This window comes from Syngnathoides biaculeatus, chromosome 22 (genome assembly GCF_019802595.1).
Source record: "Syngnathoides biaculeatus isolate LvHL_M chromosome 22, ASM1980259v1, whole genome shotgun sequence".
Classification (NCBI taxonomy): domain Eukaryota; kingdom Metazoa; phylum Chordata; class Actinopteri; order Syngnathiformes; family Syngnathidae; genus Syngnathoides; species Syngnathoides biaculeatus.
In genome coordinates, this window is record NC_084661.1 from 138,913 (window position 1) to 165,076 (window position 26,164).

Genomic DNA, 26,164 nt, shown 5'->3' on the forward strand with positions numbered 1-26,164 from the left:
AAAATGGCACAATGGTCATTAAAATAAAGCAACAATGTTTCTCACGTGGATTTAAGAAAGGCTGGACTTTGTGATCTTAACAAAGGTGTAGGAGGACCGCTTTTGTGTGCTTGATAAGGTTTATTGAGACATTAGAAAATAAGAGGGATGCCACTCTCACGAAGAAGTTTAAGTTTGAGAGATACCAGTTATTTGGAACATTTCGACAAGTCAGCAAACACATCTGCTAAAAAAAAAAAAAAAAAAAAAAAAAAAAAAGCAAACGAAGTTCTGCTCCTGAAAATACATTTAACTGATTATATGAACTGTTTGAACTGGTTAGAACAGCACTTTGGTACTAAGGTATGTTGTAATAAATGCAATACAAAGGATGGACAACAATACAGTCAAGGATGATGCTGACATCTAGATGATGACTCAAAAACTTGTTTGCTTGTCATGTTCATCTTCGTCAGCAGTGCATTTTTCTTTGGTTCTGAAAGAATTGAAAACACAGTAAAGTGCGTGAATGTGGGGATGCTGTGTTGAAGTTGTTAATTGTTGAGTCATTTATCTATTGCATTATGTACTGAATACACATGAACAGAATTTGTCCCCCTATGTTAAATGATCACTAAAATAACAAAAGTAAGAAAAAAATGTTCTGGAAACGGACTAATTCCTAATTAAAAAGTCCTGGAGGTGGCACGGTGGGTCAGCTGGTAAAGTGTTGGCCTCACAGTTCTGAGGTCCCTGGTTAAATCCCGGACCCGCCTGTGTAGAGTTTGCATGATCTCCCCGTGCCTGAGTGGATTTCTCCGGGCACTCCGGTCTCCTCCCACATCCCAAAAACATGCAACATTAATTGGACACTCTAAATTGCCTCTAGGTGTGATTGTGACTGTTGCTGTTTGTCTCAATGTGGCCAACCAGTTCAGCGTGTACCCCGCCTCCTGCCCGTTGACAGCTGGGATCGGCTCCAGCACTCCCTGCAACCCTCGTGAGGATAAGTTGCAAAGAAAATGGATGGATGGATAAAAGTCCTGGATATAAATGGTGGCACATTTAACTTAACGCTATTGAACAACCTATTGAGTGAATCTCTGCAATCAAACAATTTCTGTAACTATATTATAGCATATTGTCTCATAAGTCAGCGAAAAAAGGTTGGCAGATTGAATCCTTGCTCCGACTGTCCCCTGTCAAAGGTTCTTTGGGCAAGTCACTAAACCCTTGATTGCTACCGGTGTACGATCATTGCTGTCCAAATGTGTGACTGAATGGCTGAATATGAGCCTCTGTAAAGCATTTTGGGCACCTTAATGGTGTAGATAACATACTCCAAATGAACTCCATTTACTACTAATGAGCAAAATGCTCCAACTGTCTCATGATGTCCAACATAGTATAGTTCTATACAGTATCTGGACTAGTCGAAGTAGTTTGTTGTTTTGTTCTTCGTCATTCTTGTTTTTTACTAGCTGTATTTTTGTCCTGTTGGAAGACCTGAAAATGCAACACAGCAACACATTTCAGTCCACTTGGGGCTCTCAGACAAATCTCCTACTTGGAGTTTACTATATATTAAGAATTCTCCTAAAATGGCAACTTCAAACACACCTTATTTCAGTTTCAACGACTTCCCGTCATGCAACGCAGGTGAATTTAGGCATTCCATTATGTCCCCAATCATGTACAAAATTCAACAAAATGCCTGATTTCAGATTATTACAGTGTATGTCACTCACCTCTTTTTTGCTGAGTTCCTTTTATGCAAGGTGTGGGAGATAGCGGCGGCAAACACCAGTGCCAGAAACCCAGCTACTGCTGATAAACCAATGACAGTTTGTGACCAAATGGTAGGTTTTTGACCTGCTGGCAGACAAAAACAACTTTAAGAAGGATTTCATAAATCATTTTGAAAGTTTCAGATTTGCACATCATTATTATAGCAAGTCATTATTAGTATTGTTATTATTGTTTTTGCACAATGCAGCGCCTTACGGTCCACCACGGGCGGGACCCTTTCCATTCTGAATTTGGATAGGCAGAACACAAGAGGTTGTGAGTGTCATATCACTCACGATTATTGTCTCCTGCAGTGTATTTCAGCATATGCTTGGTCATGTCTAGGTGCCCATCGTTGACCTCAGGTTCGATCCCCAGTAGATGACACATCAGTGGATACACATTGACTGTTTCAAAGGGTCCCATCACGATGTTTTGCTTGAAGTCAGGCCCCACTGCCCGAAAGAAAGGCTTCATGTCCAGCACTTCATTGTCAAAGCCATGCTCTCCTTTGTGAAACTGAACAGGAAACAGCTACATTTGGGGGTGGGTATAAACAATCAATAAATGCAAATGAGTAACACAGCAATAATAAGTGTAATACTCTCGTAATGATACATACTGCATGCCGCCAAAAACATTGAACATTCCCAATGTCATCATAATATTCCACCAGTATAATCAGGACTAAATATACATGGTGCTTTCTGTCTTAGAACATTATTTGCTTTTCAAGAGTCATTCTTTGTTCTGATATTGTGTATAGTAAACGTAAGAATTATAATTTTGAATACAAATTCAGATAACAACGGCACTCAAAAGAAAATGACTCTCACCCCATTAATAACATATCCGGGGTCAGCAAAGAGGATGATCGGAAGAAGTCGAGGGTGGTTACTGTAGTGCAGCCTTTCGGGCATTTCCTCCTTCTTATACACATGAAGACGAGGGTGGCCGCCCTTCAGAGCCTGGTAGACCTTCTCCAGCTTCCCTTCTTTAGGAAGCAGCATTCCAGCAGGGCCGTAATCCACCAGATGGAATTTCACATCCCTGAAACTGAAGCCTGGGATCTGCGACAGGATGATCTCCTGAACCTGTGCACCTCGAAAGACTGTCGTCATCCCGTGGTCAGCAGTGATGATGATGTTGAGTCGCTCCGTCAAGCCGTGGTGCTGGATCTTGTCCCGGATGTAGCCTACGGTTCGATCCACCTGCTGGACCATCTCCCGGCGCTCTGGGGAATCTGGGCCATATTTGTGTCCGGCCTTGTCTGGTTCCCCAAAGTACAATGATACAAAGTCCAGGTCCTGTTGGTGGAACCACTCTCCAATCACCTTGTCGATGTCACGTCTCCATTCTGTCTCGTTTGAATAGTCATAGAAACGAGGTTCCACCTGTTTCACCTTCACGGTTTCTCCTTTGTAGGTGGCAGCGGTGCCAGGAAAATGTAGCGAGCCTGCTTTTAGTCCCTAGTGGAGAATAAAAGAAAAAAGGTTAGGGTCACGAAAAATACTGGCACAGCAAAACATTTGCATTTTGCGACATAAAACTATACATCAATACATTTTATATGGGTTATTCAAGAAATAGAGGACATCCTCACCTCAAATGATCCCAACACAAAATAAAGAAATGTGAACTTTTTGTGTAAGTTAGTTATCTGTTGACTAAATTAAAATAAAAGATTACTAAAATCGTCCCCCTATTATGATGACCAAATTACACATCAGATATCAAAGATTCCTAGATATGACATTACGGCATTTGCAGATTCAATGAATGATCGAAGATTTGTCACTTTTGTGTAAGAAGTACAGAAGCAAGTATACGCAACCACTGTTGTCAAAAAAATAGCAATTAGCTTTATTCCTCAGGAATGTGTATGCACGTGTGCAACTAAGTTGGACTCATATGCGCGAAAAAAGAAAAGCCCCCACTCTCTCTGTCTTCAAGTTCAACATCCCATTCTAACATTTTGCCTAACTGAGTGGTGCTGCACCTGTCGCTGTGCTGTTATCCAGATGGGAAGGCTTCCGTTGTCCCAGTAGGAATCAACGAACTGTGTCATGTAGTACTGCTTCTTCTCTTGAGTGGTTGTGTTGAACCACATGTTGTGGATTACACCATGGTTCTCTATATAACGCCCTGTTGAGAAAAAGAAAGATGTCAGCTAAGATTTGACTTGCATACAAATGTATCTTTTGTCAATAGGGAGAAAAAAAGGTGTGAGTGTGTAGTGGTGTGCGCATACATTTTTAACATGTACAATAAGACCATAAGAAGTCAATATTGACTGCAACAAACATGCTGAGTGGACAGTATGTTGGATTTCCTGTACACTGTGCCGCTACTCTAGTGCTCCAAATCTTCCCCACTGCAGTACCAAAACATTGCAAAACATTTACAAACAACAATTTATTTATTTACGTACTTATACTGTACTATACAAAATGCCTTTTCATGTATTTTAATATGCACTACAAACTACAAAATTGACATTTTATTTGAGTGAAACAAATATACATCAACATTTAACATGTTGAATTGACAGCTTCCTGTTTTTACTGGGTACGCCATTTGATTATTATTATTATTATTGTTAATGCTATTGATTTTATTCTTTATTGTCAAATGGGCAGACATTTCTTGGCAAAGATGTTTGTTATCTTTTTTTTACTGATGTGTGTTGTAATACATTTCTACCAAGTGTGTTTGCAAGAACTGATTTACATTTATACTGAAAGTCAATGTTACGGCAATGCTGTATATGGTATTGACACTATTGTTGTCTTAAAATCTTGTCACTATATGCTATTGGTTCTTAAAAATCGAAAATGTTTTCGGATACTCTGCCCTGTACTGTATAAGTATGTGCATACTTACTCATACACATTTTCATACTCATACTCATACTCATATTCATACTCATACTCATACTCATACTTATTAAAATGCATCCTGTTAGATTTTTAAACTGAAATTTACTTTACAGTATTAAACAATTTTTTTTATTGCTATTAAAGGGGAGTGTATAGATTCTTGGTTCACCACGTTTGTGAGGAATTTCTGCAATGTTTTATTTTGTATTTTGACAGCCGTGTGTTGAAAATCAATGCAGTAATGCATATGAAAATATGTTTCATACATACCTGTAAGCAGGGTGAAGTGTGTGGGGCTGGTGATGGTGAGGAAGGGTGGTGTGACGTACTCTGCTTTCACGCCATCTTTAGCCATTTTATCCAGATTCGGGGTGTCTACATCTCGGTCATAATCCCATCGGAACCCATCGAAAGAGATGAGTAGCAGCTTATTCCGGGCTGATCCACCGATGACAGACTGTAGCCCAGAAAGAAAACCTCTTAACGGGGCTGTATCACAAGGAAAACTGACAATCAGTCCAAAGACAAGCATGCAGAGCAAACGCATGATGATTTTTGGCTGGTGCATTCTATGACGAAACCTGAAAAGTGCAAGTCTCAGAGTGGCGGATCACTGATCTATCCCCTGCTTTTTATTGTAGAAATCAAATACAGTATATGGCACCTTTAACATGATTAGTGCATATAATTCAACCCCAACAAAAAACTGGCAAAAGAAGAGGCAGATAACATCAGACTAATCTGCATTTACAACCCCTCGAAGATGCACCATCTTATCTGATCAACTCATAAAGAGGGTTATTCCTATATAACCCTGAGTTTTGAAGGATCAGTATTTCAGTATATGGCAGAGAAGTAAAGTAATGATTCCAGGGTTATCGCTGGCACAATCAGATTCTCACTTGGCCGAAAGCAACATCTTCAATGTGAACAATAGAACAACATGGACTACGCTGTTGTTATTATACAGACTGTTCTTCAAGTTTTGTATTGTTGAGCAATCAAGTCTTTTATGTACTGCAAATATGCTAACTGTGACACAATATTGGTTCAACATTTGTATTTATTACCTCTCACATTTGTTTGATATATTTGTGAACGACTTAACTGTAAGCATCGTGACACAGTAATACAATAGTAAGTCATCCATCTGGCCTGGCATAAAATTTTGATATAACTGTAAAATGTGAGGACACTTATGAGTTGTTATTTTTAAATTTAGGAAATCTGAAGTATATAATAATGATAATCATAGTAGTAGTAATGATAATAAGGATAATAATAATGGAAAGAAAAATATAATGTTTATTTTAACAAGGTAAAGCACTTGAAGGGTATATCGTAGACAGTCGACTGATGAGGTTCGTGAATATATCTAATGTTGCCAGCTTTTTTTCACTTGCTACGCTTTATTTAGGAAGGGGACGTGTCAACGCTTAATGCTCCAGTACTGCAGAGATCATTGTGTCCTCTTCTGAACGTAGAGACATTTCATTGTCCCATGTTTAGAAGAAATGGGAGGAGCCGCTTCGACTGGGTAGGATGGGAATCAGCTGGTAATGCCCACACCAGCGTGGATATCCTTCTTCTAAAAATGCCCTTATGTACTCCAGTCCAAGAAATTACTAACAATGGGTCTAACATGCTTCCTGCACCTTGGTGGATTTATGACAGTCAAGAAAATCGAGCCCTCGTTTGGTATCTTGGTGAAATCAGTCTAGATAATCTCAAATAAGTATCTTGGCTTCCATACAAAGCCATAGACAGCCTGAGGTTTGAGACGAGAAGGACTTTGTCTTCCACATTGCTCAGTCCGCTGGCTCAGGATTTTTTATTCAACTTGTGACAGTAGAGCTCACTGATCAGAGAAAAAGCAAGCACCCATAAATACAGTAAAAGCATTTCACACTATCATTTACACAACACTGAGAGCTTCACCAAAGATTCAAGTGCATTTTATCAGAAGCTAACGTATCTTGCTAAAGCTAATCTGCGCATCCAACAATATTTAATGGTTCTCTATTAATTTTACACCTTTGACATAGGACGCGTGGGGATGGAGGTGGGGGGAACAGATTGAGATGGTTGCTTAATTTTCCACTTGATGGATGGATTATCACCTCAGAAATGCAATTATTAACTTTTCAACTAACTAAACTGACTATTAAAAAGTAAAATTTCCATCATATTGCCCAATGCACAACAAAATTTTTTGGAAAAAGCAAAATCACAAAAGATAAGTACCTGAAAAATATGTGATTTTCATGAATATAATCAAAATAATGTACGCTAATCCCTGAAGTCATAAAAGAATGATGGCAAAGCAATGTGCTTTCAATGTGAACTGTAGATTTCTTATCACAGTGTTGTAATACACATCTGCAGAATGTTGTGCACACACCAACTAAAAAACTGCAAAGCAGTTTAAAAAAATCCCCATAGTCAAATCAAATTTACCCCTTTTTTTTTAAATACATTTTAGACTGATTTGGCTGCCATTTTCCCCCCACAACGAGACTGACTCAAGTGTGTGACCACACAACAGACTCCGTTATCCAAATTCCCATTAAAAACACTAGATGATGATGATGATGAACCTTAAACTAGATCAATAAACAGCACAATCAAAAGGCAAACCAAAAACGAAAGAATGAAGGCAAATTAGAATGACAGTACCATAAATAACCAGCAGGTGACACTATCACTCCGTTGAAGCTATCGCAAGGGACGCTCACAGGTTGAATTTAAACCTCAGATTTGGGCTCAGTGTTATGGATTTATTTTCGAGTTGAGAGAAAACATCATTATTAGTTGAAACCTGAGTGTCAATTTAGAGTAATATCCTTAAAAAACACGAACAAGCAATGTAAAAATTCAGAAACAACAGCAGGACTTGGAAGGGCTTTTCAGTTTACAGTATAAATTGTTCCTAAAGATTAAATACTAGTTTATCCAACATAACTTTGAGTTTATCTTGACAATAACACAGAACTGAACTGTGCTTTAGCAGCCCCCCCCACCATGCACCACTACAGGAAGCCAAGTGACATGTGCATGTCAAAATATTAAAAACAGTCATAACGATGCATCTTTTGAAAGGTATACAGTAAACAACTAATGTTTGTAAGATTCCTTTGTAGTTGGTTACAATTACAAGTTACCCTGTTAAAATGTAATAGCATTGTAACTATTTCAATTACTTTCCCAAAATAATCTCCATCCAGCCATCTGCTTTCTGAGCCGTTTATCCTCATAATATATTGGATTACATTTTGTTGACCTTTCATAGCTGTTTTTCCAAATACAACTAAAATTGTAATCATGGACATATCGAAAATCAACAGTAATTTAATATCTCCCAGTAATGTGATTGATTACAATTACATACATTTTGTAACTAAATTACATAAAATAATTCCTTTCAGCATGGTGGTGGATTAGCTGGTAAAGTGTTGGCCTCACACTTCTGAGGTCCCGGGTTCAATCCCGCACCCACCAGAGTGGAGTTCGCATGTTCTCCCCGTGCCTGTGTGGGTTTTCTCCGGGCACTCCGGTTTCCTCCCAAATCCCCAAAACATCCAACATTTAATTGGACACTCTAAAATACCCCGTATGATTGTGAGTGTGGCAGTTTGTCTCTATGTGCCCTACGATTGGCTGGCAACCAGTTCAGGGTCTACCCTGCCTCCTGCCCGTTGACAGCTGGCATAGGCTCCAGCACTCTCCGCGACCCTCATGAGGATAAGCGGCAAAGAAAATGGATATATGGATGGATAGATAATTCCAGTCACGTAATTAGTTACTCACCAATACTGTAAGTAATAAAGGTGATTAAAGTTATGTATGTATATGTTATGTGATGTAAAGTAATGTATTTGGAACAATGTGTGTTTGACATGCATTCCCAAAATCCACACATTGTTATTTGAGTGAGACGGAAAACCAGAGAACTAATGAAGTGAGATGTGCTGAGCATCTGTCATCCTTGATGGCCTTCAGCCCAGGAATGGTTGAGATTTTTTTTTTTTTTTTTTTATTTAAAGCAAACCGAAACATATGCTACTGGTACTTCTCCCACTTTGTAATCCACGAGCAGTTTCATTACTAGCAATTAAGAAGCACCTTGTTAGATGAGGAGAAACGGGGAGAGCGAGAGGGAGGCGATGAGGAAGAAAAGGACAGGAAAAGAACATGAGGAAAAAGTAATGCCAGCTGCTGTTGGCTCCGCAGTCACGCTGCCGCTTCAAAAGAGTCTTCAAATGATAATTATTTATATTTGCGCCACACAGAGTTGCGTACACACGCCCTTAAACATGCGATTGAGTTTGTTAAGCGAGGAGAGCTACGTGTGTGTGTGCTTGTGATCACAGCACTGTCACCCTCGTCTGTGCGGCCGTGACAGTGATGTATTGGTAATTTAAAAAGTTGTTCTTTTCCACAGACTGGTCTGCAGGCGGGTCAGCCAACCGCAGCACATTTCCCCTACAGCACTGAGAAAACTCATCTACATCTACCCCCAGAACGCTTGTGCGGGCATGCACGCATGTGCACACACGTACGCACACATTCCCAGTGCTGTACATGCAATTATTACGGTCAACATTCTTCCTTAAATATACATATTTCAGTCTTCCCTTTCACTGTATTGATTTAATATTGATTAACAAATATGGACCCAAATTAAATTCTTCAAATTGCTTGTACATGATATTTTGCATATTTGCAAGATTATCATTAGTCATGATCTTTAAAACACATTTTATACAAGGCCACTCAGGATCAGTGTAATTCCTGACACTGCCTTTAATGCATGTACAGTATTTTGGCTGTTTAGAATTTTGCCTTGAAATTCAAGTTATTTATTTACATATACTAAACACTTCCTTAAATCATTCATTTTCTCTCACAAGAAAATCTGATGGTCTAATGATGAAGGACATGCCAGCGTAAAGCACTGTAATCAATTGCTGGAATCATCAAATTGTTATGCATCATATTTTTTCATTTCGTGTAAAGAAATGAGTCAGGACAACACCCTATGGTCTACTGTTAGAAATGAGTCTTTCTTCCATAGATTCTGGAACGAGAAGGCTAATTACCTGAAATATAAAGACAGAGTGTGGTCAAGATCATCAACTGATGAGCTGTTGCTCATTAGCGGGAATAAAAACTGCATATTTACTACTTGATATAAAATGAGCTGTCACATGGCCTCAAACCAAACACAAAAAGCTAGAACTGAAAACACCAATGTCCATTAGTGGAGATAGGGGGATATGGAAACTCAACCATTATCTTTAATATATCAGGAAAATAATGAGTGGTGGTTGGGTACACTGGGGATGCTGCATGGAAGGACATGCAACACAAAAGAAGACATGCAGCTCATTAAGAGGTCTCTTCTGACACATTCGGCATCTTTGCAAACATTGAATTGCATTAGAGACACTTTAGTCCTAAAATATCCTGACAGGTCCTCCATTTAATTGTTAATTAAAAAATAAAAACATAATGTGTTTTTCTAATGTTAGGAAAATGCATGTATTTACATAGAGTAAATCAACTTTTAATGGCATATAGTGACAAGATTTTAATTATTGCCAAAGTAATTTTCTATTATTAGTGTATGCTGGTTTGAATACGCAATTGTGCATGTTTGGGTAATTGGAGATTTTTCATACACCAACCCTAACTTGTTTGAATGCCCCTTGGAGATGGATGCCCAGGGCCAATGGCGCCCAGCCAAAACAGATTAATAAGTGTCCATATATGGTCTCATTTCGTGTCTATTGCCCATAATGGATGACACACACAAATGCACACACATTGGGCAGGAGAGGTGTGCGACATGCTGATATCCGACTTGACATTGGTGAGCCTATGTGTATCAAACAATGTGGACGAGGTCCTGAGAGCGCAAGTGCAACTCTTCCATGACTGGCAAAGTCTGAAAGAACAGTACAATAAAATCCTCCTGGCGATGGCGCTTGAACGAATAATAGGCTGCTTGACATGGATTGATTACAATCTATTGGCAAGCTTGATCAGAAGGGCTTTACAACCTCTCTCTGAATGCAGTTACCCAGAAGGCTGTGGGAAAATCCAAGGCTGGTAAGAACTAGAAGGCTTTGTTTTGTCAGTGTGTTCACGTCCAGACAACAGAGTCCCACACATACACTGAGGAGCGTGTTGGCAATTGTCTTACATACTTATTCTCAGAGCCAATATGCTATATTTCTCTAATGATAAAAAAGTGGACTGCCAAGTTATTCTAACTTTCAATTTTTTTTTTTAGAGAAAAAAAGTGAATTTATTGATTCCAGGGTGGCATCTGTCACTGTTGTAAAATCGATATCAACTTTACAGGAAATTTTAAGATTTTTTTCAAAACGTGATTGACAGATGTAAAATGAAAAAAAAAAAACGTTAACCACTAAAGTGTAGAACTAAATGAAACTGAAATAAAATAGTCAAATTGCATTTTTGTGGGAAGTTGTGAAAGTGAACGAAAAAAGTGATACTGTCACCTGATTACAGTTATTTTTTTTTTTATCTAACCTGAATTGGAAGAAATTACATTTTAATAACATGTCTGTGACATGATTTTGTTGAAATACCACACAGATCAAGAACTATAGCTGACACTCATTTCTGTTTGCCTAGCAGAAATAATGATGGTTCTGTCTCACACAAGTGACCCACCCCATTTACTCCTGGGCCAATGGCGATGCGGATTTTGTTACCATAACAACCAGGGGCAGAGCTAGGGATGTCTGCGGCATTGTGAAACAAAACAAAAAAGACTGAACTGTGAAGCACATGTGAGCTCCCACAAAGCATGGATTTTGTTTTCCTTTGTAAAGTCGTCACTTCCTCACTGAGCTGTGGTTTGTGTGCAGAACCTTCAACATTGGCAAAAACTAACCCCCCCCCACACACGCACACATTTACACACATTGACCAATTTCACCCACCAAGCAGGACTTAATTTACTACCAAATCATAAATCAACTCTACCATGCAAAATGGGGTCTTCAGGCAAACTAGGGTAGCCATCATCAAAATTATTTGCATAATTAAGAAATAAAACATTGCTGTATTGTTTTTGATATTTATTTCTGTTAACACAATCAACAATAAAATTATTAATAAAGGATTTGAAAAGCTAATGAATGAAGAAAAAATGTTCCGCCACAGATAGGACCCTTTTTTACTGGCCCCACCCAGATGTACTCTACCATTGCTGTATCTATGACTAACAGATGAGAGATGGAATTATTTTCAAGGTGGCTGAAGGAGAAATGAAACCTGAGACTTGAAGCTTAACCTCATTCCTCATTTTCATACAAGGAAAAGAAATAAAGTGTTCGATTTTATGTCTGTTTCTCTCGCTGTGGGAATATTAAAACCACCGGTGAGGTTTTACAGATTGTATTCTCTTCACTCTTTTTGATCCATTCTTTCTTACAGATCCTTTGCTAAACAGATTCTCCTTGACATGTTTAAAGCACTAATACATTTTCTTTTAGGCTTGCAAAGTATACTTTATAATTGAACCCATTGTAGGTTGAAGCCAATGGATATAGAACTGTCAAATACATACTTTTGGTTCAGTAGATGGTACATACCAATGAGGATACAGATTAGGATCACGGGAGAGATCGAGACTATACTACCCAATTTTGGATGAGAATCAGTATTTTTTTAAATGCAACATACTGCGCTGAAAGAATATTGGGTCTCCCGTCACATACTTAAATTTTTGCATTGTTTCCTATCTTTGATGCATTCAAAGTTACCTGACCCTGCATGAAAAATTACCCCCCTTGTCAAATTGAATTAATTGAGTGTAATCACAATTTTTGCTTAACACTCAAGCCTGATTACATCCGGAGCTGCTTCAATCAAGAAATGACTGAACCAGAATCTGTCCTGACAAAATCAAGTTTTAAAAAGGTGCAACAAAATTACACGATCCAAAGAAATTCCCAAAGAGTTGAGAAAAAGAAGTGACTGACATCAATCAGTCATTTCTAAAGCTTTAGGATTCCAACAAACCATAGGGAGTGTCATTTTCCTCACATGGAGGAAACAGGAAAACCATCCCAGGAGTAGCGGCCTACAAAGATTACCCCAAGAGAACAGCGATGACTCATCCAGCAGAGCACAAAGGAACTCAGTACCTCTAAAGAACTGCAGGTTTCTCTTGCCTCAGTTTAGGTCAGTGCTCATGCACAACAAGAAGGAAAAAAACTGCAAAAAAAATGGCTTCTTTGGGGGCATTCCAAGGTGAAAACCACTATTGACCAGAACATAAAGGGTCTTCTACATTTGCACCCCCCCCCCTCCCCTACCACCACCAACACCAAAAACAAACCAAAACATCTCAATGATACTTCTGGAGAATATTAATTGGACTGATGAGATGAAATTTGAGATTTTTGGAAGGTATTTGTCTTGTTACATTCTGGCATACATGTAGCAAAGGAGTTCAGAAAAAGAATATCACACCAAGCGTCAAATATGATCGTGGTGGTGTGATGGTCTTGGCTGCTAAACCTGGACAGCTTGCTGGGACTGATGCGAATAGGAATTCTGCTCTTTAACAGAAAATCCTGGAGTAACAAAACACACAAAGTGATTAGTTTTTTAATCATTTCACTGTGGAGTATAATGACTCACACCAACATACTTAGACATACACACATAATCTTCAGCCAGCATCTTCACAAGGTCCTTTACTTTTGTTCTTGGGTTAACCAAATCTAACTAAATCACATTCTTCTCTGTGACACACAGTCCCTCCTTACTGAGCAGCATGATGTTTGGCCATACCCATACGTTTTCATACTTTTTCACACTCAGGCATCTGGAAATTGCACCCAAGGATGAAAAGACTTGTCCAGGTCCAGAATTCTCTTCCTTATACAGTATTTTGGCTGTTTACTTTTCACTTTCCCATTATAATACATAAACAAGGAATGTTTCAGGTGTGGCGTCATGGTGGATCAGCTGGTAAAGCATTGGCCTCACAGTTCTGAGGACCCAGGTTTGATCCCGGCCCCGCCTATGTGGAGTTTGCATGTTCTCCCCGTGCCTGTGTGGGTTTTCTCTGGACACTCTGGTTTCCTCCCACATCCCAAAAAACATGCAACATTAATTGTACACTCTAAATTGCCCCTAGGTGTGATTGTGTGTGCGGCTGTTTGTCTCGATGTGCCCTGCGATTGGCTGACGACCAGTTCAGGGTGCACCCCGCCTACTGCCCGTTGACAGCTGGGATAGGCTGCAGCACTCCCCACGACCCTCATGAGGATATGCGGCAAAGAAATGGATGGATGGATGTTTCAGGTGTGCCTAGTTTAAATAAATCCGCAGGTGTCTCGAATAAACTCGAATGTTGTCACTAAACCAGACACTTCTTAAGACTTCACCTTGGAACTGTTTAAAGGCTTATTGTTTTATTATTATCATTATTATGATATTATTATCATTATTTGGGCATTTAGTAAATAGAAATAATGTTGGTAATCACAATTGACCTAAAAAAAGAAAAGTTCAGTCAAATTTGATGAGAGACAAGGAGGAAAAAAAGCATATATGTGTTTTTATATCATGTATGTAAACATCTGCTTTCAACGGTATACTGTAACCTACAACAGGGACCAAGAACTAAGAACTATCAGACAAAATAAAAAATATAAAATGGCAGCAAAAAAATATCATGAGGTCAATAGGTGAGCCTGAAAGAGGAATAAAATAATCTCCAAGAGACACTTGTACCATATGCCCCTCTGCATGCAGTTTGCATTTTTTTGCAGTGTGGAGTTGTTAGTAAAACAGATGTCGCTTTTTCATTCAAGTAAAATCTAATTTATACTCTTTCATTTAAGAGTATATGCACGCCACCACTCTGTTTGCTAGGGCAAAAAAAAATGTGTATGAAGTCGAGCTGCAATGGTGAACTCAGTACCGACCCAGAGTGCCCTATAAGACATAATCAGGTCCACCTCTTCCTGCCAGCTGATAGGGTGCTGACATGTATAATTCTCTGTGCCTCTGATCTCTCCCCCACGACATGACCGAAGGAAAAAATATGAGTGCTCTACCTCAGCACATATTTTCGCATATGATTGACAGACAGTACCACTTGTCTGTGATACACCGTCACCCGACCCGCTGCAATTTATCATGGAAGGCTCGGATTGAAAATTTTGACCTAAATGTTAATTGATTCGGATACAAGTTGATGGAAATTGTGTCAGGCATTTTTATTTTGGACCTCATGCTTTATGGTAAAGAAGGACATCCTTGGAAACAGATGATAATTTATTCTGACCATAAAGTTTGTATTTTAGATCAACAATTTGATGTTTCAGCAGTTATGATTTACTGAAACATCCATCCATTTTCTTTGCAGCTTATCTTCACAAGTGCTGGAGCCTATCCCAGCTCTCAATGGGCAGTGGGCAGGGTACACCCTGAACTGGTTACCAGGCAATCACAGGGCACATAGAGACAAACTGCCGTACTCACAATCACGCCTAGGGGCAATTTAGAGTGTCCAATTAATCTTGATTGTTTTTGGGATCTGGGAGAAAACCCACGCAGGCACGGGGAGAACATGCAAACTCTACACAGGGAGGGCTGGGGTTGAACCGAGGTCCTCAGAACTGTGAGGCCAACACTTTACAGCTGATCCACCACAGCATACATTTCAGAAAATATTTCTATATTTTTTTAATTCCAAGGATAATCATGAGACCAAAAAACAAGGAACTAAATTACAAGGCTCCTCACCTGCTCCCACTTCCTGTTGGACCACTAAATGTCTTGCTCCTGTTCATAGTTCAAATGTAGGTGGAATACTGTTGACAATGTCACCTAGCCTAGGAGTCTGCATTATCTACAGCAGTTTAGACTTTCCCCGTCCTCCCTGTCTGTCCTCATCTCAATTTCAACTCCTGGCACCTTGGAATCTGTGGACTCTATAAATGGAAGTTCCTCAAGCGCGGTGACCATGAGCTCCTCCATCACACCTATGAATGGCACCGTAACTTTGTTATTCTGTCCGTAGCGCATTATGTTTCTTAGACATCTGGTGAGGACAAACCACCTGCGGAGGTATCGACTCATTTCCCTTTCTAGGTGCTCAAGTGTGGACTTAGAAATTTAGAACTTTATGATGACATAATTCTTCTTGATGACAGCTCACAAGATGTGTGAAATGGTCTCGGACCACGGTTCCAGCAGCAAGCAACGCTTCACAGAAATCTATTTTTAATCCATTTTTTTCAACACCACATTTGCTTTCTTTGGGTCATAGTGATTTCCATTCCGGCCCTCCCCCCTTTTCTTGTCTTCCCATTCCATTAATCAGCATTAGCAAACAGTGCAATTAGTTCTGAATGAAAGGAGATTAATTTTTCTGTCTAATTTCTGCATCGGATCCCATTGAGACTATACATTTCACGCTGCGAACCGCAAGCATGGGTAGAATCTCAATCTACCATTGTGAAAAGGGTCATATTTGAGCACAGACCTAATTTTCTTACTCAGTGCTTCAGCCTCCAGTGGTAAAAATGGGGTGCGTTGTAGTGGTATTCTGATGAAAGGTGGGACACAAACTATTTATGGTGGCTCACGTAATTTTGAGATGCTGTAACAAAGTGATCTGGTTAAATTTGTGCAGAAAATGTGATGTGAAGACACCCAAGTTATGACTTTACCAAACTTGTAAGCACCGGGAACTGTCAAAAGCTTATAGTGTATACAATTTTGGGGAAAAAGCACATGAAATATGGCTGGTAAAGCTTTGGTTACTGTGACAGCAATTGAATGAGGCAAGCGGGATATACCCGCAGAAGCTGAGCCCTTATTGTGTAAATAGTAGGCACCTGTAAAGAAAATGAAAGGATTTTCAGCACAGAGGCAGCACTTTGTTGCATGTGGTTGTCAGTTCATGTGCAGATCTGTGCATGTGGGGCATGCATCTCAAAACATACACACGCGCACACACGCACTCACTCACTCACTCACTCACTCACTCACTCACTCACTCACTCACTCACTCACTCACTCACTCACTCACTCACTCACTCACTCACTCACTCACTCACTCACTCACTCACTCACTCACTCTCACTCACTCACTCACACACACACACACACCACACACACACACACACATAAACACACACACACACACACACACACACACACCACACACACACACACACACATAAACACACACACACACACACACACACACACTCATAAAAAGACCCCTCTGCATGGACAAGTTCACTGGACAGTCAGGTGCCGTCAATCTGTGCATCCAACAAAAGTTAATGCAACTCTGGGATTTTATGTGATTTCAGTTTCAAGTTTGTGAGTTTGAATCCCGGCTCTGACTCTACTGTGTGGAGTTTGCATGTTGTCCCTGTTTTTAGGAGGAGAGGAATGAAGATTAGCCAAAGTAAAACAGAATATATGTGCATGAATGAGAGGGGCGGAGGAGGAAGAGTGAAGCTCTAGGGAGAAGAGATAGCGAAGGTGGACGACTTCAAATACGTGGGGTCAACAATACAGAGCAATGGAGAGTGTGGTAAGGAAGTGAAGAAACGGGTCCAAGCGGGGTGGAACAGTTGGCGCAAGGTGTCTGGTGTTCTATGTGACAGAAGAGTATCCGCCAGGATGAAGGGCAAAATTTATAAAACAGTGGTGAGGCCGGTCATGATGTACGGATTAGAGACGGTGGCCCTGAAGAAACAACAGGAAGCAGAACTTGAGGTAGCAGAAATGAAGATGCTGAGGTTCTCGCTTGGTGTGAACAGCTTGGATAGGATTAGAAATGAGCTCATTCGAGGGACAGCCAAAATTGGATGTTTTGGAGACAAGGTGAGAGAGAGCAGACTTTGATGGTTTGGTCATGTTCAGAGGCGAGAGAGTGAGTATGTTGGTAGAAGGGTGTTGAGGATGGAGCTGCCAGGCAAAAGAGCGAGAGGAAGACCAAAGAAAAAGTTGATGGATGTTGCGAGGGAGGACATGAGTACAGTGGGTGTAGAGAGGAGGATGCACGAGATAGGCTTAAATGGAAAAAGAGGACACGCTGTGGCGACCCCTAATGAGACAAGCTGAAAGAAAAGGAATTCTGTTTTACTCCTATGTTCTAAAAATATGCATGTAAGTTTATACGAAGAATCTGAATTTTCCTTGGATCTTAATTTTTGTCTATGTGTGCTCTCCAATCAGCTGGTCCCAAGCGCATGATGTAATCTGCCTCTAATTTGAGGTCAGCTGGGACATGCTCCAGCAATGAATGGATGGATGAAGTTCTTTGAAAAAGGGAATTCATTATCATAGTCAAGTGTTTTACTGCTCCATGTGACTCGTGGTTTGACTATACGGCACAGTCATGAGTTGGATTTTCAGACAGTGTACTTGTGATCCTCGGTTATTAATTATAAAATATTTTTAGAATTCTGACACTACTACAGATTAGGCATGATGGGTGTATGTAAATATTCACCTTTACGTCTCGGCGATCGGCAGCAGATGTTCTGCAGCTCCACTTATTAAGTCACGCAGAATTGTTGTTGTTTGTTGGGGGGAGGGACAAACTATCATGAGCAAAGTTTTCATTCAATTATCGAGAATCTTTATTTCCAATGCTCCATTGGAGGACAAGATATAAAGATGCAGACACAACTTTTATCCTGCATGTCAACCAGGAACTACAGCAGTAACAGATCCTTGTATTTACAAGTATCTTGAACCCACCGTTAGTCACACACTCAGTGAATCATATTAGCCAGGATTCTTTTTTTCAGGGCATTACATGGCCCAGAGCAGGGCATAAGGGACATATTTAATGGTGACACAGCTCATTAGATAACAGGGGTCAGACACCTTACCACCTCATCTTCGTAATGGACACTCGAGCGTTTACAGGGGAGGTGAGGGATCAGGGCTCTTGTTAAATTATGAAGGTAGTGTGTAGCTGAAATACGATTCACCTTGAACGGTTGTTGGCATTTTGGGAAGGAAAGAGAGATTAGCACAGAGCACTTCAAGCATCTGCTGCCATAGATCTCTCACCTTGTCCCACTCTCGCTGTTCCCCTGATTGATGGCAGAGGCTGGAAGTGTTCAAAGAAAAAAGTCAGCTTGTCCATAGCTTAGATAAAAACACAACCACAGGATGTTGATTCAGTTAGTATTGTTTAGCAAACCGACCGGCCCATAACATGTTGAATATTGGTCCGTTAATAACCATATTAGGACTGTTATTTGTTTGTACAAAGATTGATGATGAAAAATTGTTCATTCATTCATTCATTTTCCATACCAGTTATCCTCACAAGGGTCACAGGCGTGCTGGAGCCTATCCCAGCTATCTTTGGGCGAGAAGTGGGGTACACTCTGAAGTGGTCGCCATTGAATCACACATATCAACAACAACAACAACAAAAACCCATCCACAATTAAATTCAAATTAAATTTAGTTATCAATGAACCTACTGTACATGTTTTGGGGATGTGAGAGGAAATAGGAGTACCTGGATAAAATCCTAGAAGGCACAGGAAGAACACGTAAACTCCGAACTGTGAAGCGCATGTGCTAACCAGTCATCACAGTGCTGAAAATATTTATGACAAGGAAATTATTTTCCACCAGATGGTATCAGGTCAGCATGGTGCCAGTCCGCAAGACTATTTTGTTTTCCTGCTACTGATATTGGTACCTTTTTTCCTGGGTTGCAGGGGGTGAGGGTTTATCTACAGACTGTAATGGTGACAGGAAGAACTCTGCCATCCTGTTGAGATAAACAGCCAAATAGAAGTAGTGACCAGACCACCTGGGATAAATTCAATCTTACTTTCTTTTTCCTCTGACCTGGAATAGAGCCCTAGTGGGAGGAAGAGAGTTGCGACACAACTGCAGGGTTGCTCCCAACCGTGCTTTTAATTCTCCTCCCAGAAGACGGAAAGTGTTGGAGCAGGATGGAAGGGTCCAGACCAGAACTGTCTACCTAATTTGAAATGCTCGAGGCTAGTTCACTAATACTAAGTACTACAAATCTATCAAATTATTGAATAGGTGGGTGGCCAGGCATTTTTGTAATTGCAATAGCCTCATTTACATGAGGAGTATTTTTTAAAATATTAATCTGAAAACCAGAACAAATATTTAAATGTGGTTGGCGTTTTAATATCTTACACCTTGGTCACATTTTAAAGTGCCACTGTCATGAGATGCATGATTTTTCGTATGTTATTTATGAAAAAATGCCAGCCGACATGGACCCATGCATTTTTTCACCACAAAACATGATTTGGACGTATACAGCTTTTTGTAACTCCCGCCATGAAAATCCTCTCGAGGGATTTGTTTTCGAGAAGAAGCAGGAAGTGACGTGCATGGCAGGAACGCCCTTAAGTGGACTCGTTTGTTTCTATTAGTTTTACCACCGGGAAGGTAGCTTGTTGTTCCTTCGTGTTAGCCAAAATGCCGGCTCGTTGTATTGCTGGACATTGCTTGAACACTTGGGAGGATGGATTTACCCTTTATAAGTTTGCAAGAGACCCAGTTCTTCGTGAAAAATGGATTGCACGGGTGCAACAGACGAGAGTTTTGTGGGTTCAAATGACAGGTTGGTGTGTATACAGCTACTAAAAAAAAATACAATAGTTGGGGGGGGCGTAATCCATAAAACAGGGTTACTAAATTTGTCTATGTGCGCATCGGAAGGCTTCCGTGCATCAGTCGCTGAAGGACGTCCTCTGCAGGCCTTGTGGATCGCTACCGGCTTTGTTGACAAGGCTGAGCCTGCCGCTGGCCTTGTCGGCTGGGGTGGCTCGTCAACGCGGTGGCTCATGTCGGCATGAAGTGGGCGTTTATCACCGCTGCGCAGAGGTTGATAGGGCGGGGAGGTGGTTTGGCCGTGATCTGCATCTAAATATGGCATGAAACAATAGGGTAATATTGCCCCGGACACTTAACTCGGTTGTGAGATGTTTTCTTCGAAAAGAGCTTCCGTGTTTGAAGGGGTGTGTCCTACAGTTGGGGCCACAACGTGTTTTCAATGGCAAATGATCCATTGAAAAAATATCCATCCATCTTCTTAGCCGCTTATCCTCACAATTGTCGCCGGAGTGCTGGAGCCTATCCCAGCTGTCATCGGGCAGGGGCAGGGTACATCCTGAACTGGTTGCCAGCCAATCGCAGGGCCCATTGAAACAATCAGCCGCACTCACAATCACATCTAGGGGAAATTTAGAGTGTCCAATTAATGCTATGTGTTTTTGGGATGTGAGGAGAAACCAGAGTGCCTGGAGAAAACCCACACGGAGAACATGCACACAGGGAGGGCTGGGATTGAACCCGGATCCTCGGAACTGTGAAGCCAACACATTCCAACTGCGCCCCGTGATGCCTTTAAAAAATATATAAGGAATAAAATAACTTATTTTGTGTTCCCCTGACTGCTTACACCAAAAAGATTTGAATTACAGGCATAAAGTTTAACTTTTAGAACACTTTGTCCTCTATTATTTGTTTAACTTTAGAGCGGAAGAAAAATTGGTAATAATCATCTGATTCCTTGCAGATGGAAAAAAAAAAAACATTGCGTGTCATTATCTTTTTCAGAGTAATGTGTGAGTATGTAAAACAAAAACAAATTGAAAAAAGGTTAATCAATCAGGTGTATTAACTCAGCCAACTGATAGGTCAGTCGTTGGCCCAAATTTAATTGTACATTTCAGGTAATAAAAAACAGTTCCTCACTTATCCAACAACATATTGCTAAAACTATCATCTGTATTGTGCCTCTTCCTGCTTTCACCTGGCCTACTTGCACCGTGAGCTCAGATAACGGAGATGATCACTTTCCATGACATTGGTATGCGTAGATGGTGTGGAGAGCAGGAAAAGTGACATTGCCCCGCCGTGCTTCTCCGTCATCACCCTTTACTTCAGGTAGTGAGTATCAATAACCAGTTAAGACTTCTAGTATAGATGAAAACAACTTGATCTGGGAAAATATTGAATAATCAATAAAAGATAATGCTTTCTGATTACTCAGGTACGTGTGTTGAGAGTCTAAATGGGTGTAAGGCCTTGTAACCCTCCCCCACCCTCGCCTCCCTTTTGCTCTTGCGCCTCTCACGGGGCAAAAATCCATACCAAGCAAATACAATCTAATTTCTCCCTGCCCTGCCAGTTTAAATAGCCCACATTAAATTAAGTTGGTTAAAAGAGAAATCGATCTTTTCGTTGGCCATCTTACTGCAAGGCCTTCTACCACTGGCCTTGTAATCACAGTTGATCCTTGATAGAAACTAACCCATATCGAGTGGGGTTATGAGCGTATATAGTAATAGCTGGATGTAAAACAAAAGATCATAAAATTAATAGTTTCTTGTTTCATCAGCAATCCAACAGCTCTTTAAAAATGCCTTAAAGCTACCAATCACTTTATATAATGCTTTCCATTCCCCTGCAGCAAATATGAGCAGATCGAATCAACTTATTCAGTTGGAATTCACTTAGTTCAACAGAAATTCAGTTGAATCATCTTCGTTCATCATTTCACTCACTCATCTCACATACTGGCAGAGTCTCTCTCTCCATCAATCTCTCTTCCCATCTCTCTCTCTCTCCATCCTTTGAAAGACTCATTAACTCTCTACTCTATCTGTTCTCTCCAAACGCTGGGTAGGACCACAGATCAATACAAGTTTGTGAAGTTATTCCCTCTTAAAGTAATGTTCTCTCCTTCCCTTACTGCTTTCCTTTTTAAGCCAAACATGGGAGGCAGAGGATTTTTATTATTGTTATTTTTTTAGCTTTCTGCTATGACTCAAGAAATTCTCCTCACTTTTCTACACAGAGTAATTAATTTGACCATTTGACAAAGTGGAACAAACTGACACACTGAAGCAAACTTTTTGTGCTACAGTGATGTAAAGTTATATTCGAGCAAATTAATCATCGAAGTAAATTATACGAATGGAATGGGAAACTTCCTGATGTATAATGGAACAAACAGAATCTCTCAAATTCAATACAATCCGTTGACATCGGAAATTTGAAAAATAGTAACAAGTAACTGCTTATCTTCTTTACGTAAACCAGGGATGTGTTCATATTTCATTTCATTTCAGCAGCAATCGTGCAAGACAGAGGAAATACAAAAATAGCTTGCAAGAAAAGATGCAACTCTTCCACCATTACAAGGTTGATGCAACAAATATATTCAATAACAAATATCCAAACCATAATTCATTCAGTGATTCATGAAAATGAATCAATTCAATTAAACTGAATGACTGCATATTTTTGTCCATTATTACAAATTTCATGTGACATTACCTTGGTTATGGTTGCATTGTTTTATGCGTGTCCCAAAATTGTCATCCATTATTTATTTAATTTTTAAAAGATAAATTAATTAATCAACTTATTTATTTATTTTTGTTAGGTTATGGTGCATATTCGTTGAAATAAAAAAAGTGTGAGTTATTGTCAGTTAGAAAGGCATCTAATGGCAAAGTCATTTGCAGGATATTAAAGACTTAAAAAAATTACCTACTCAACAAACCATCTCTGGTATTATAAACCCTCACTTTCATTTACCAGCTGGCACTTCTCCAACTTTTAAATAACACATTTCTCCCAGCAGCGTAGAAGAAATTGCATTTATTTGATAAAGCACACACATTCACTGCAGTTTCATTTGGGAACTATTGATGCCATGTCACTATGCGGGTATGCAATGTGAACATTTGGAATCCTTAAAAAAAAAAAAGAAAGAAAAAAGAAAAATCTCCTCATGTAAAAAGCCCCAAGGGGATCAACAATACAATTTAATTGTGCTACAGATATTCCATCCTTGTCACTTCCAGTACCTGCTCTAATTCAGAGCCTGGAGATGATGATGATGGGCTAATTAACAGTTATAAATGTTTAATTAAAAAGTGTTTCTTTAGTAGAATAGACTTGAGAAGGTTTGGGGATTTCGCCACTTCCTCCATCTGACTTCTTAGATAAATATGAGCTTGCAATGGGTGAACACAAAGAGATTGGACAGAAGGCAACTTGAGACATGCCAGAAAGAGTTTCTGTCTAAACAAATTTCCACTCATGGTGGACAATTAGTGAAGATTCTCGTTATAAAACGTTCATGCATAACTGACTTTAAAACTGACTCGCATGACTCTGAGAGAACAAAACGAGGGTGTACTTAAAATTGTTACACCAAGGTGGAAAATGGATCCAGACCTTGATGATGGAGTCCCTCACCCACTGAGGTTCTATCCAGGCCCAGGCCAGATGTCCAACCACCTCTCAGTACGGAAAACCCATCATCAAGTGAAATCTCTTCACATTATTTTGATGGGGCAGTCTTCAGGCTGTTACGTGAAAACACCAACAAGAATCCAGCCCAAAACCCGGAGAAAGGGAGAAAGTATTGCCTTATGTGATAAAGAGGTACATAGCTTATATTTTTTTGCATCGTATTTGCACATTTAGAGATGCATAATGAGAAAACTGACCAACAATGACCAAACATGGCGATATTTAATTCATAAATATTATTTTTAATATAATCGTAAGACACTGGAACACTTTCTATACCTGTGACAGCTGTAGTCAAAATGTCAAAATCGTTGGGGGGGGGGGGTGTAAGGGATTTTTATCCACTTTTAAAAGGGGCCCGCTTTGATGTGTTTTCTTTTAATCGTTACACTGTCATGACATATTTCCAATCTGTGCCACTTGAGACAAAATTTGGAATTGCGCCACTCATACAGTGCAATTGTAGCCTACAATACATTTTTGAAGTGATAATTGATCCTAAGGAATCTAATAAAGCTTCAGAGTTCCTTGCGAAGACAGAAAAAATATAACACAATGACGCTCTTGGGATCAAATCTCATCATCTTGGCCGCACTGTGTGCTGTTAACTGTTGTGAAAACAACATTGAAAGTTCATTGTTTTATACCAGGGGGATGAACTGGCAGAGGAACCAGACTAACAGTGGCAGCTGGTGCACCTTTGAGGACCAGTCTTTGTGAAACTGTAAAGTAAACAGGGACTATTAATATTTCATTTGTCTTGTCATTGCTCTTGAATGATAAAAATAAATGTCTTGTAAACTTCACAAACAGAAGATGTGTTGTTGACAATCCTGCCAAATTTGAGTGATGCCATTTGACAAGCATATAAAATAACGCTTCAAAATCTGTGCTCTCAGATGCTGTGAGTGTATTTGCCGAATGTGTTTGCACAAATGTCAATCAAATGCGACTTGTATGACCAGGAAATAGATGCTACATTATTGAACAGCTTTCAAATGCCTACACGTATAATAACTACCTAAAGCCTCAGGTAGCTGGAAACTATCCCAAAGGGTCGTTGCATTGTGAGGCTCTCTAAAGCGGCCAGTATGGAATCCCAGTCCACACCCTGGCTGTGAAGCCAGACTTCCGTTTTTTTTTCTCCTTCTTTTGCCCTCCTAGTATCTTCACCCCATCTCACTGCGATGTGGGCACACTCACAGCCGACAACAAGGTGCTTTAAAGTGGCCATGCCAGTGCGGAGCTCTGGTCCACACGCTCACTGTCAAGTTTGATTAAATACCCCACACATCCTTTTCCCCTCATCACTATTCTGCCTTTCTCTGCGTGATGTGTGCACACATAGCCGACACCGAGGCCCTCTAAAACGGCCATGTCAGCGGATTATCCGAAGGGAAGATGCATTCTCAGGGTGTCGCCATAGTTAGGGATCCGACTGAAAGTTGCAATATTTAGATCATCGGTTATTTCTTTATGTAGAGAGGAATGTTGAGGGAAAGACTGGGTTCCTTCTGTAGGACAACTTCACGAACAATAATGATCACAACATGATGTGTAAAATGAAACCAACTGTATCAATAGATAGAGAAGAAAAAAACAAAATCAGGCTTCTCATCAGTATTTTGTCATTGGGGAGTAGAGTTTTGTAGTGGCAGAAGCAGAAGCAAATTGGACGAGAGGAGTGATGACATCAACACTAAACATTGTTACAATTCATCCATCTACTATCCAAGCTGCTGATCCTGACAAGGATCACGGAAGAGCCGGCGTCTATCCTAGCTCGCTTCGGGCGAAAGGCGGACTACACTCTGAACTGGTCGTGAGTCAGTCGCAGGGCAGATATCAACACCATCACTGAGGAGGAATCCCACGCTGTCCGCACCAAAGTCAGGAAATTGTACCACTACATTATCAGTGACTCATTGGTCATAATTCATGGTATTACAATTACCTAATTAAAAAAAAAGATGTCGGATTATATCACCAGAAAGAATCACAATACAGTGCTTCAAATGTCATTACAATCACGAAAAAATATTTTATTTCATGTGAGATGGACATTAGGAACCATCTGTCTTATTAGTTACACATGCACCATTGACTTATTTACAAAGTCAATTCATGATGGATTCAACCTCTCAGCTTTCAGC

The 26,164-nt window shown here is 40.0% G+C and overlaps 1 protein-coding gene across 1 annotated transcript; it reads right to left on the reverse strand.

Moving 5' to 3' along the window:
- Nucleotides 1-358: 358 nt before the first annotated feature.
- On the reverse strand, nt 359-5,193 carry LOC133495786 (ectonucleotide pyrophosphatase/phosphodiesterase family member 7-like). Its single transcript, XM_061810746.1, has 6 exons — nt 4,917-5,193; nt 3,767-3,912; nt 2,604-3,236; nt 2,064-2,301; nt 1,728-1,854; nt 359-475 (listed from the first exon to the last, which is right to left on the reverse strand). The coding sequence occupies exons 1-6, from the start codon at nt 5,191-5,193 to the stop codon at nt 418-420; spliced, it is 1,479 nt and encodes a 492-aa protein (XP_061666730.1). The 3' UTR covers nt 359-417.
- Nucleotides 5,194-26,164: the final 20,971 nt, after the last annotated feature.

Bases quoted from the DNA above. Each gene is read 5' to 3' on its own strand.
- LOC133495786 (XM_061810746.1), bottom strand. From the start codon at position 5,193: ATGCGTTTGCTCTGCATGCTTGTCTTTGGACTGATTGTCAGTTTTCCT. The intron at 3,913-4,916 runs GTATGTATGAAA...TTTTCTCAACAG, and splicing joins ACACTTCACCCTGCTTACAG to GGCGTTATATAGAGAACCAT. The intron at 3,237-3,766 runs GTGCAGCACCAC...ATTCTCCACTAG, and splicing joins GGATAACAGCACAGCGACAG to GGACTAAAAGCAGGCTCGCT.